The following is a 13,319-nucleotide window of genomic DNA, read 5'->3' as shown; positions in this document are numbered from 1 at the left end:
GGAAAGATAAATCTCTCTCTTTTTTTTAAGGAGCTCCGTTAGAGCTCCTTTCTCTTAAGAACATTCTTCCAGACTTTGGGCTAAATCCAGGGTTTCCCCTGGGCATGAAATAATGATAGCTAGAAAAAGTTTACTTTTTCCCTGCTATTTAAGAATGATTTACATTTTTAACAAAAGGTATACTTTGTCATCAACAACTGGGTTCATCTGAGAAAAATGTCCCCAAGGACTGTGTCCTTGGGTGTGTAGAATTCATAGGGAACCAACATATATAAATAGTTTTTATCTTCATCTTCTGAAAACTGAGATTCTTCTAAATCACAGTCAAAGCTATTTAATTGGAACAGGGTCTTTCCAAGATCTCTACTTGCACATGGTTTATGCTGCATCAGAAAAGCTCTACATACCATGAACTTCCTGTCACACGCAGGATCTAAACAAGTAAAAATTGATAACTAGAAAGTGGGAGTCCAAGTTACCAGTCACTATGTGTCTTATCACATTAAAAACAAACAGTGCATACCATTTCTGAAACTATTCCTGGGTCCTTAAGTTAAGACTTAGGTTGCAGCACCATACAAATAAACATAAAGTAAAATAAACATTTTATCCCTGCTCCCACAAATACTCAAGGCTTAAACTTTGAATCATTAGGCTTCTTTCTGTCCTGGCTCCTCCTTTATATCTGCTCTATTCAAGTCTCTTCCTTTCCATCCATCCAGACACCACTGTGCTAAGCATAAAGTCATCTTACTTCAGCAGCAAATTTCCTCCTTTTACTGCTTACCCTGCCCATGCCACCTTCTCATTAGAGTACTCTTGAACATAGATCTCATTGTGTTGCTCAGCATTTCCACTAGCTCCACACTGACACAGAGTCCCCAAACATTTTACGGAAAGGAATACTTTCTCCTCAGAGCCTTAAGAATGATAGAATCCTGTATGAACTTGTGTAACTTCATAGATGAGGAAGCTTTTCACATACATGGTTTCATTCAGTCTTTTTTCATAATGAAATATTTCCCATATGCAAAAAATTGAGTAATATCATCAGCCTCCTTGTATTTACCCTCCAGCTTAAGGAGAGTATTATAGATGCTGTGGAAATTCCCTTATGTACCCACCCAGTCTTTCTGTGCCACTGTTCTGAATGTGGATTCAACACTTCCATACGTGTCTCTAGAGGTTACAGCAGGGATCACAAGTGTTTTCTATAAAGGCCAGATAGTGAATATTTTAGGCTTTGCAGGCCATATGGACTGTGTCAAAACTACTTAACTCTGCTATTGTTGCATGAAGACAGCCACAGACATATGTAAACAAAAGGGCAAATTTGATCTTTGGCAGGCTGCATTTGGCTCATGAATCCTAGTTTACTGACCCCTGCATTAGAGTATCAATGGTAATATAGAGCATTGTTTGCATATCTTTAAACTTATATGCATTTATCAAACTGTATTTTTCTGTAACCTGATTCTTTTGCTCAAGATGTTTTAAGTTTGATCCATATGAATACATATGGATAGTCCTAGTTCATTCGCTTTAAGTGTTGTATAGCATTTAGGAATATACTTACTGCATTATACATGTACTATTTATTGTCCATTGTCTTGTTGATGGACATATATGCTGTTTCCAATTTTTTACTATTGGAAACAATGCAGTGAACATTTGTGTACATGTCACCCATACATATATGTAAACACTTATGAAGGGTTACCTTTTAATCTCTACAGCAGCCCTATAATTTAGACTTTTAAGTTTTCATTCACCTGAAGCTCAGAGTGTAGTATGGGGAAGGAAGTGTTAAGTGAATAGTCCCAGGTCATACATGAAGCTAGGGAAGGTCAGCATAGTTCTCCATCCTAATCTCACGTCTCATCCCTATTCTCTGTTAGACCACAGCTGTTGCTTCTGTGTATGTGTAGCACTACCAGGTGTGATAGGAGGGCACAGAAGAAATATAAGTTGTGACTCCAGCCTTCTTCGAATTTACAATCCTGTGCTACAGTGGGGAAGATGACAGATGTAGCTAACTCATTAATTACCACATGAGGAGGAGAAAGATAAATGACAGAGGAGTGTCCATGGAGACATTGGGGCATACATGGAAAAAAATCTACAAAACTGAGAGCTATAAGAGCACATTTGAGTAAATAGAGACATACTTGCCCGTGAAAAGCAAATTGCATATTATAAAGAGGTAAATCCTCCTACCTAAATATATAGGTTTGGTACCATCTCAAACTCCTAAAGAAACTTTTTAGAAAAAGAATGTGACACAAGATATGATTATTTACTACAGAGAATAAAAAGATGAGAGTATCTTAGGAAATACTGAAAAAGAATGAACCTTAATAGGGAAGGATAATATTGGTACAAGATAGAACTGTGAGATCAATGGGAAACTAAATTTAGAGTCAATAAAAGGAGCATAGATCAGTGGGAAAAAGTATTTAACAAACAATTCTGAGAAAACTCACCTTGTACCATAAACTTAAAAATAAAAAGCAATAAAAATAAGCTTAAAAAATCTGATATATTTAACCACATACAACGGAAAAACTTTTCAGGTGAAGATAATTAAAAGCAAATAAAAATGTTTGTAGTAAATATTCCAGATATTCCAGAATAGGAATACATTCAATATGCAAAGAACTCTTATAAGTCAACAAAAAAGATGAACACTTCCATAGAAAAATGACAAAGAACATAAACAGAAAATGTAAAGAAACTATCACATATAGACAAAAAAGATGTAAAAGGGCGCCTGGGTGGCTCAGTCTGTTAAGCATCCAACTCTTGATTTCATCTCAGGTCATGATCTCACAGTTTGTGGGATCAAGTCCTGTGTTGGGTTCTGTACTGAAAGCATGGAGACTCCTTGGGATTCTGTCTCCCTCTCTCTCTGCCCCTCCCAAGCTCATGGGCACATGCCCTCTCTGTCTCTCTCTCTCTCTCTCAAAACAAAGAAGTAAAAAGAAAAAAAGATGTAAAGTCTTTTTTAACTTTACTGATAATCAAAGAAATGCAATTTAATACAGTGAGATAGGATTCGTCACCTATCAGGTTAGCGAAGATTGTTGAAGGAAGGTGTGCTGAGAAAGGCAGGCACTCTTACCGAATGCTGCTGGGAGTGTAGATTAAAAAAAGATTATAGAATGCAATTTGGCATTTTCAAATGCTTTTTTGTATTGTCTGAATTTTCTGCAATGGTTCTTTTATTTTAAAAATACTTTCATTTAAAAATAAATGTTAACTTTTCAGGAAAACAGAAAGGTAGGGAAGTCTGTGTGCAAATTCAGACATCTTTCTTTCTTTGCTCTGATTCTAAATTCAATCCTTTGTGTATTAACACACACATGAATTTATCTGAATAGAAATAATGGCTTTCTGTGATCTGCATTTTTATTACTAACTCCAGAGAATTTTTAGGTTCTCTGTCTATAGTTTCTTAAAGTTCAGTATTTAAACAGAACCTTTAACTGTATTTCTAAGGAGGTGTTCTTTTATTTTTTTTAAATTAAAAAAAATTTTTTTAATTTATTTTTGAGACAGAGAGAGACAGAGCATGAACGGGGGAGGGGCAGAGAGAGAGGGAGACACAGAATTGGAAGCAGGCTCCAGGCTCTGAGCCATCAGCCCAGAGCCCGACGCGGGGCTCAAACTCACGGACTGTGATAGCGACTGTGATAGCGACTGTGATAGCGTGACCTGAGCTGAAGTCCGACGCTTAACGACTGAGCCACCCAGGCGCCCCAAGGAGGTGTTCTTTTAATGCTGTGCTTAGTCATTGCTGGCTGTGTGGCTGGTGCCTGACAGTGGTGACTTCCTTTCTCATCTGCATGCTCATTCATCCACAACAGACTTTCTCTACCTGTGCTCTTTAGCTCCAAGGAGAAAGATCCATGCTATTTGTAGAGAAAGCCTAATGGGCAAGGTATAGTTTTGATGAAATGGACACTGATAATAATTAGTAATAAACTCAATCCAGAATATTTATTATTTAAACATTAAAAATCTTAAGCTCACTAGACTTTTTAAATTCATATTTATGTGCATGTTTTAGTTACAGAAAAGTATGATATGATAATCAATTATAGACATCCAATCATTAAAATGTGCTACGCTGGAGTAAGATTCTGCAGTCTAGTGGAATGAAATGTGAACTCAGAGAGGAACAGGAATGATAAAAAATTTTTTTCCAGATGTTAACACTTTTTAGGATAAGGGAGTGTTTCTTTGAAGGATAAGGGAAGATATTAAGTTGGTGTGGTATTTAAGAGTAGATTTAAGAGTAATTGAATAGGGTTGAGAATAATGTAATAACACATAAAATGTCAATTTTTATAATATGTCAGAAGTTAACTTTTTTGCAACTTTTAAGTGAAAAACTATGGATATAAACCAAAAAATGTGTTGATGGAGTATATTGTTTTTCAACCATTTTATATGAGATAAATGAACAAAAACTATTCTGAGGCCACTAGTGTAAAGAATACTCATTGCTTATTCTCAACCTACAAATATGACTCCTTCTATGGAAGGGAGGTTTTGAGGGGAAAAAAGACTGCAGAGCTAAGGTGTGGGGTCTCCTGGGACTTAGGCTTTCCATTGCAATTCTTCCCCTAACAAGGGGGTGGAAAATATTACAGAAAGGAGGACATAGAAGTAACCCTAATTAAAGAAATAATATATGTGGAAACAATTGTCAAACGCTTGGGACATGGTAGATGCTCATTACGTGACAAACCAGGTAAGGCTAAAGTCGCCAGTCCTAGTAAGGAGCTGCTAAGAAGACCGTACTATTATGAGATGTATATAAGTGAGTTTATACCCCCAAGGCAATCATTACATTTATTCATAGTTTGCCTGTATTTACTTACTTAAAAAGATTTCTTATTTTGTTATTTGTTTAAGGCAGGGATTAACAAACTTCTGCACAGGGCTAGATAATACATGTTTTTAGCTTTGTGGGCCATATAGTATGTGTTGCAACTACCCAACTTCTTTTCTGGGGGAAAGAAGCCATAGATATTCTATAAACAAATGGATGTGACTATGTGCCACTTACACTTTATGAACAGTTATGTTTGAGTTTCATATAAGTTTTATGTCTTATGAAATATCCTTCTTTTGATTTTTTTCAACCATCCAAAAGTATAGTACCATGTTAGCTTGCAGGCTGTATAAAAACAGATGGCAGACCAGTGTTAGCCTGTGAGCAATAGTTTGCCAAACCCTGATTTAAGGCACTGTTTAAGGGCCCTTTATGCTAAGAGTGGGTGTAGTGTTGGAAGGATACACAAGAAACTGGCCATTGTAGTTGAACTTGGTAACGGAAATGGGTAACAGAGCTAGAAGGAAGACTAATTTTTCAGTGTACTGTTTGAATTGCTTACCATATGCTTGCATTACCATTTCAAAAATTAAAGAGTGTCCTTTTCTTTAAGTCCCTTGAGGAATCATAAACCCAACAAATCTGGTTTGAGCAGACTCTGCCAACTGTTTCCAGATTCTAGAGGGCTCTCTTGTTAGCTACTCAGGGGCACCCATATTGTGGATCTCCAGCCAGGGATAATAACTCAAGTGCTACAGAATTTGGGGAATTGGACTTTCATTTGGGTGAGAGATTGACAAATTATGTCCTTTGTGCTAATAATAGGAGAACCTCTTCCTTATCTTGTACCATTTCTCCAGGAAGAGCGTGCCAAATGGCAGGGAATTTGGCGGAACTAAGTGGGAGAAGCAATTAATACAGATCATTTAATTGAGCCAACATTTCTTGAGGGCCTATTATGTGCCAGGCACTTGAACTAAAGACACCAAGTTTATATGAACATACAGAGTAAAATATAAGAAGGAAAATATAAGAATCCAAAATAAAGATGAGTATACCTGGAAAATATTACAGAGCTATCATGTGGTATGAGGGAGCTTGATGAACATGACTGAAAGCTGAAAAAGACAAATATGAGAAAAACATAGCACAGAGGGAAATGTAAGGGAAGAGTCAAAGAACTAAAATCTCCCCTGATTTTTTTAAAGACCAGAGGAAAAGGGTCTTATGTTATTACAGAGTATACATTTGGATTGAAAATTAGGAGAAATTCCTAACTCTATATTGTGGGTTCCTGAAAACTATTATGGGAAGGAAACTGTGGAATTTCCTATTCCAGAGGAGGAACTCTATCTAGAAGAATAGCTGCTTGAATTTTGGGGAGGCTTTTCAATCCATTTATTATACAATATGCAGACACATATACATAATGATTATACACAATTAATTTATATATTAATATATACACAGTGAATATTACCTAAACAATTCATACACACATATTAAAAGTTGAATTTTCCTAGTCCACAACTGGCTTGTTAGTATGAATGAGGTCTTATAAATAGTGACAACTCATCTTTTACTGGTTTATTACTCAGGACCTTCAGCTTTCTATCAGAGTCCAAGTATTTCAGAAGTGCCTTAGGGTCTCCTCATGTTTGTTCATGATCAGGTTTGTTCTGGCTGTCTCTTCCATTACCTCTTGTGTCCATGAGTAAGAGTAGTGCCCAACCAGCAGTCACAGTTCCTCTCCTTCTCCATGGGTTATGGTGATACCTATGGTGCTGCTGCTATTTCACAATTGCCCCAGAAAGGCCCTGGTCCTCTTGGGGTCAAAGTTCCACTGTGATATGTGCCAGAGTTGCATGAGAATGAGTAGTCTCTCCTACTTGTTGCATTCTGTTGGAAGGACCTACCTCTATTTTATACTTCAATGCTTCTAGATTTCATTTTTATTTATAGCCTTCCCTCTCACCTTAGGGTGGCAGGAAGGCCTTTTGAATCCAGTATAGTTTGGCCAAACCGTGCTACATTGAGAATTACACATTTCTGAAATGACTAAGGTTTGCTTTAGGATGAAGGTTCCTGGCTCCCTCTGACTTTAGAATGGGTTTTTTTCCCCCCAACAGGTCCCTTAGCTTTCTGGAGAGTAGATTCTGGTAGGGCCATGCCATTGGTTCACCAGATGGACCCAGATTTGTCTGCATTCCCACAGTGGGCTTTGTATCCTGTAGCAGGAGGTTCTCTCTCTTTCTTGCCTCTGAAGCCACCCCTCTATAAAAATTGCCCTTGAAACCACTTCTTCATCAGTTACTTCCCTATCTTGGCACCTTTTCATGCCCCAACCTCTCTATTAGAGCATACTGATCTTAGGCTTTATCACCAGCTTTCATGACAATCTGTAATTGTCTGTGTATATGTGTGATTTTTTTAAGTTTATTTATTTATTTTGAGAGAGAGAGAGAGCAAGCATGTATGAGAGAGTGGAGGAGAGGCAGACAGAGACAGAAAATACCAAGCAGGCTTCACATTGTCAGTGCAGAGCCAGATGCGGGGCCCAAACTCAGTAACTGTAAGATCATGACCTGAGCCAAAGTTGGATACCTAACCAACTGAGCCACGTAGGTGCCCCGATGTGTGATTATTTTTAATCTCTTTATTAAGCTTGATGTCATAGATCGTGGATACTTTTTTTTTCTTTTACCATTTTAGCGCCAAAGATCCAGCCCAGAGCTTAATGCAGAATAAATCCTCAGTAAATGTTTTTTGCAAGCATGAATAAATGAATGAATGCATCAGCATAGTCTGGTAGACTACCTTACCAGAAGCCTAGTGTATCTGAAACTCACTTCTGCTTGAACTGGAACATTCTGCTGAGTGAAAGAGAAAGAAATAGAGACATAAATAGTAGGGACATTATAATGAAATAAATTTGTCCAACAGAAACTCTATATGCTCTTCCTGAATAGCAAATGTAAATATTTATTTGTAAACAAAATGATTTCTTAGTAGAGACATGATAAAAAGGTCTAAAAAAATCATCCTTAGAAAACAGCCTTGGAAAAGAAATTCTGATTGTATAACTTTTCATTACTTGACCTTTCAAGTTATCTCTTCAGGAAAGTAGGAAACATAGTGGAAGGAAGGAAGGAAGGAAGGAAGGTAGGAAGGAAGGAAGGCCTAAAGATATAACTAAAAGTGGACATTGCTTCCCTTGGGTTCTTGGATTCATTCTGGACATTACTCAGTATGAAACTTCAGACACTTTGGTGAGATTTACCATTATTTTTCCTTTTACCATAACTTTTTCTATCCCATGTAAATAGAAGACCATGATAGACCCTGAGAGTGAAAAATGCAAGCCTCTGAAATTTTCTCTAAAAAGCAAAAATTAAGATCCTGTGAGAACATTTTGTGAATTTTTCATTTGCTGCTATAGTGCCTACTAAAGAAAATTCCAGAAGGAAATGGTCTTAAATCACTTTTGTGTCTGGAAATACCTGTTCAACTTAGGAATAAGGTTTAAGAGATTAAGTCATTGATTTATCCCATTTTTAATCAAAGCCTTTCTATTTGTTTCCGTTTTTTTCTACTTGTAAAAGAAATAAAGACACAACCAAAATGTCATCAAATCTTGTACAAATTTCTCAAGTGCTGAAATTTAAATGAAAACATATGGTGTTTTCCCAGATCCATTACAGAGTATCTCTTTTGAAAGCACATATCCTGGTCATTTGTAAGTTCAAATGAGGGGTAAAAATGATAAATACTGAGAATAGATATGTACAGAAAGGCTCTGGCAAAATGTCTACAAACAGATCCATTTGCTATTCTGTGTATAAGCTTGCTCCCTTTCTCCCTCTCTCTTTTAACTAAATATCTATGCCCCCACCCTTCCTCAAACTCTACTACTTATTTGTCTTTCAGAGTTTTCTTTTGAAGACTACTGTAACAAAGGGATATTTTAAATAGAACTTTGGATGGGATCAAAAATGAATCTCATCGAACACTCCCACTTACCTGTCACGGATGAATTTTCTCTTTCTGAAAATTTATTTGGTAAGTTGTCAAATTCATTTGAATATAAGTGAAAATAAAGTGCAACTGGGAAATACATGAGAAAAAAGCCTAGATGATGAATCCAACAGAACCCAGAAAAGTTTTTGTTCCATCTAAGTACTCAATAAACATTAGATACCATGCCAGGTTAGAGGCAGATCACACCTTGGATTTATTGAGCCTGATGGTCTTCTTTTTTATAGTTGAGGGCTGCAAGGCAAGAGAGCTTTGTGACTTGTTCAAGGCCATGAGGCTAGATAATTAACAGAGCTGGGAGTAGAAACAGATTCCTGTTCCAGGCTAATTCTGATAGTATTATAGCATGTACTAGAGTATGAAATCATGCTTCTTATGGTTTAATATTATACCTATAAAAGGTTGGGGTTGCTTAGGTTATAGTTCTGCAATAAGTTTCCTTTCTACTCTTCTTCCCATGCTGGGGGATATATGGCACAGTGTCATGATTAGTCATTTAAATTGGATTGAGGACAATCTGTACTAAGTTGTTTTCAGTAGATCTGTAACTAGATGATACCATAAAATGATATATTGCTTCACTTTATGCATTTATGAAAAAACTTCTCATTATAGTTTCAGTTGAGAACATCAGCAAAGACTCAACAGCAGCAATATTTTAGATGGGGCAGGGAAGCTTTCTGCCACTCTTAAAATAATTCCCTTCTGTATAATAGCCCTTCTGGGAGGCTTGGATGCTCCCAGTTTTTTACTCTACATTAAAGTATGGACCATGGACTCTGATAGTGAAAATGCAAACATTTATAATTCCACAAAATGCAATATTTGAAGGCATGACATCCTTGCCTATTTGTTTGCAGACAACCTTGAACAATATTAATTAATAGCTTATGCTATTACCCAGTAGTCATTAGCATCTTAGTGTGTAATGGTTTAGCGGGTCATTTCCAAGGAGAGGTCATTATTTGTATTACCTGTTTACATATCTACCTGTACCATACAGTATAAGAGCATTTAAGGGCAGTGACCATATTTTACTAATCCTAGTATGCACTTGCTAAATAAGAACCAACTAATAAATAATAAAAGGGAAGGAGAAAAGAGGTTTAGGGAGAAAAAGAGATATTTATCAGTAACTCTCAGAGAGACCAAAGGCAGCAGTAATTATTTATGAAATGCCAGTTCTGGGACATAAGTGCTGTATCTTATTGCTTCCATTTGGCGTTTCTTCATCCTATGGATGCATTCAAAGACAACGGTGCCTACTTCCATGTCCATTTACATGACCATTTACTTCTGTTCTACCCTTTTATGAGTCCTGAAAACAACCTGCATAGACATCTTTATAATTTTTGTCTTACTAATCAGAACTCACAGGATAGTTAAAACTGTACATGTATATCATAGACTAAGGAAAATTCCACTTAAGATTATTTTTTCACTTCACTGAAATTTTATGATTGCATGGTAGGATCTCTGAGAAAGCACATTATTAGATTGAAGGCTCACCTCATCAGCCATGAGGTGAAAAAGATGTGAGCAGATAGAGAAAAATTTGTGAAGGTGCTGTCACGTTAGAAGCATCTGGAAATGATTGCTTGAGGAAGCACTGTAACTCATGCTTTCAGTGTTGCTTTTCCTCCAGCTCTCCTTTGCTAGACCACATTCTTAATTTGTTTCCTAACACAGTCATTTAAGATTTCTGAGAATACATAGTATAAGACACATAAGCCACCAGCACAGCTGTTATTCCTGACTGGAGCAGTTTCCTCAAATCTTCATCTGGTCTTCTCTCCTGGTAAATTAATATCCAGTGTGGCCATTGGGACATGCTTTCCTTTTCTCCATTAAGTTCTAGAGCTGGCCCTAAGCATTTTTATCACATCTCTTTCCTCCTGGGAGCTCAGTCTCACTCCACACAACATATCTGAGCTAAAGGTACACCAAAGCGGTGGCTGGAGACTTTCATTTTAATTTCCTTATTCCTCCTCCCGTCTTCTTTTGTCTCCTGATGAGCCTGTTGGATTCTTTGGGCTTCCCATCCTGAGCTTAGGATTCAGAGCACCAGGGAAAAGACTATGGCCCATGGATGAGTAACCCACAGTGCCTAACTCACCACTCCTGGATTTTGAGATATGCTAGAGACTCGGAAGTATTAACCCATGGACTCAACTAGCTGGAGAGTGAAACTCTTTTCCAATGGTCTGTGTAATGAAAACCAGCTATCATGTTGTTACAACAAAGGAAAGTGAGGTTAATTGTATAGCATATGGATAGCTATCATTTCTTCCACCCAAATATTGAGTACCAACTATATACCAGGCATTGGAATAAAGCAGGGAAAAAGACAGGCAAGATCCTAGTGGAGGGTAGACTCACAATAAGCATACAAATAAATAAATAAACAAAATAACATGAGGTAGTGGTAAGTGCTATGAAAACAATAAAACAGGGTGATATCACAGTAACTGGAAGGATGGGACTGCTCTAACTGGTGTGGCCAAGGGAAGCTTCTGAGGAGTTGACAATTGAGCTGAGACTGAAAGACAAGAAGCCAAGGAGAACATTCTAGGCAGAGGAAATAGTAAATGCAAAAGCCCAACGTCTGCAATGGACTTTAAGGCCTTGTCTTTTCATTTTTATTTAGGGTCATTGAAAGAGTCTAGACAACTGGTTTTGGACCCTGCATCCCCATTAACCAACATGAGTAAAAGGAGATGATTAGATGGGGAATTCTAGAACCACTGTCTAGTTTTAACATCTGAATCCACAAGTTGCTATAGTTGTGCTAGAAAGCGGTGACCTGGACTCAGTGGCACTTATCTGGCACATGACGTGACTTCTAAGGTGGCCTTGGGCATGGTCCTCCTTCCTGCAGGTTACTATAAAGGCCATAATGAAATCCCAATGTTAAGACAGTGGGAAGGTGCTGGTAAGATTATATAGCAAATACTGATAAGTACTCACTAATGGGCACCGGTGACACTAATTACCTCTGCAGTGAGAACTTTCAGCCTCTTCTAGAGATGGCTATGGACCCCTTACTCTCTGAAGCTTTGGGTAAGGTGATGGGAGCGCATCTCCTCATGTATAAATGGTTACCCTGAAGACAGGAGCCTGAAGCAAGGACTTGCGCACAGGCAGTTTATGTGAGAGGTGATCCTGGGTTGTAGAAATCAAAGACTGGAGTCATGAAACGGGGACAGAGGAAAACCAACATGAGATGAGTTATGAGGGTCCCTGTTGTGGACAAGGGGATCTTGATTCCCCTGAGAGTAGCACAGAGGATTGTCCTCTGAGGAACCAGGGACTGGGGCAGTTACTAACAGGGTCACCCCTGGGGGCATGAACTCCCTGGCACTTGTGGGTTGTGCCTTTATTACTCCCAGTGGAATCAGGCCAAGTGGTCTCCCTCCTATGGTGTTGGAGAAGTTCTGAGCAGAAAGCAAAAAGATATGCAGCATGATCCTTAAATGACAGACTAAGTATGAGGTGAGTCTGAGCTCATGTGTGATCACTTGCTGTGGCTACAGCTGAAATGAGGGGTGGGCTTCAGGATGTGACACCGCCACCAGAGGGGTCTGCCATACAGTATTAATGTGATTTTTCTGCTAAATCAGTTTAAATATTCAAAGGAAGGCTAAGATTTGGAGGGGGGATGGGGCAGATTTGCTTTATAGATTCTGTTTTCTTAAACTGGTTCTTGCAGAAAAGAAGGAAAGAAGCTGGGACAGAATGGAATTGTAGAGATGAGACTGGAATCACTTTCTGAGGTCGTTTAATTTATTCTGCTACCACACATCCCTGACAAATCCAGATGGGAATCTAGCTCATTGGTAACTCAATCCACATATAGGACTCAGAATGGAAGGACATGGTGACCTAAAAGAGATAAGTCTCCTTTCCTTTGGGACATCCTATAAGCCAGGAAACTTGGTCAAAGATTAATTTAGTGGGTTGAGAAAGGCTTCTCTGATGAATGAAGAAGGCAGGATCTTTATGCAATTAGTGCACAATAAAAGGTAATCATGACAAAGTCCACAGCTTCCCACAGTTTGACATGGTGAATAGTATGTTAAATAAAACCTATGTATTCTTTTACCAAACTGTGCCTTAAGAACTCAAAAAATCACAAAATTTCAGATGAATAAAAAAGCATTCTAACAATAGGACAGCATAAGCAAGAGAAGGTACTGTCTTATGCTCCAACATCTAATGTTCTTAGTGCAGTGAATTCTGGTTCTTTTGGCTCAGTGATATTGGGAAAAGTTCACTGATTGTGAGTGGAAATAAGCAATGAAATTTAAAGAAATAAAGTCTAAGAGGCAATTGAGACACTCTGAAGTTTAGTTTTCTCCCTTGTAAATGGGGATAATAATGACACATTACAGCTTGTTGGGAGAATTGAATGGCTGTGTTGAAAGTGTTTTTGTAAATCTGAAGG

The 13,319-nt window shown here is 37.9% G+C and overlaps 1 protein-coding gene across 2 annotated transcripts in view; it reads left to right on the top strand.

The window, feature by feature from the left end:
- Window positions 1–13,319, top strand: part of NR1H4 (nuclear receptor subfamily 1 group H member 4) — a 74,201-nt gene that overhangs the window by 8,677 nt on the left and 52,205 nt on the right. For both annotated transcript variants that reach the window (XM_053895090.1, XM_053895091.1), the window contains exon 2: window positions 8,768–8,899. In XM_053895090.1, the coding sequence (XP_053751065.1) occupies window positions 8,821–8,899 (79 nt within the window). In that variant the 5' untranslated portion in view covers window positions 8,768–8,820. The remainder of the gene's footprint in view (window positions 1–8,767; window positions 8,900–13,319) is intronic.

This window comes from Panthera pardus, unplaced genomic scaffold (genome assembly GCF_024362965.1).
Source record: "Panthera pardus isolate Hobbes unplaced genomic scaffold, ASM2436296v1 HiC_scaffold_6, whole genome shotgun sequence".
NCBI lineage: Eukaryota > Metazoa > Chordata > Mammalia > Carnivora > Felidae > Panthera > Panthera pardus.
The sequence above is the reverse complement of the archived record's forward strand: the minus strand, read 5'-3'. Positions and strand labels throughout refer to the sequence as shown.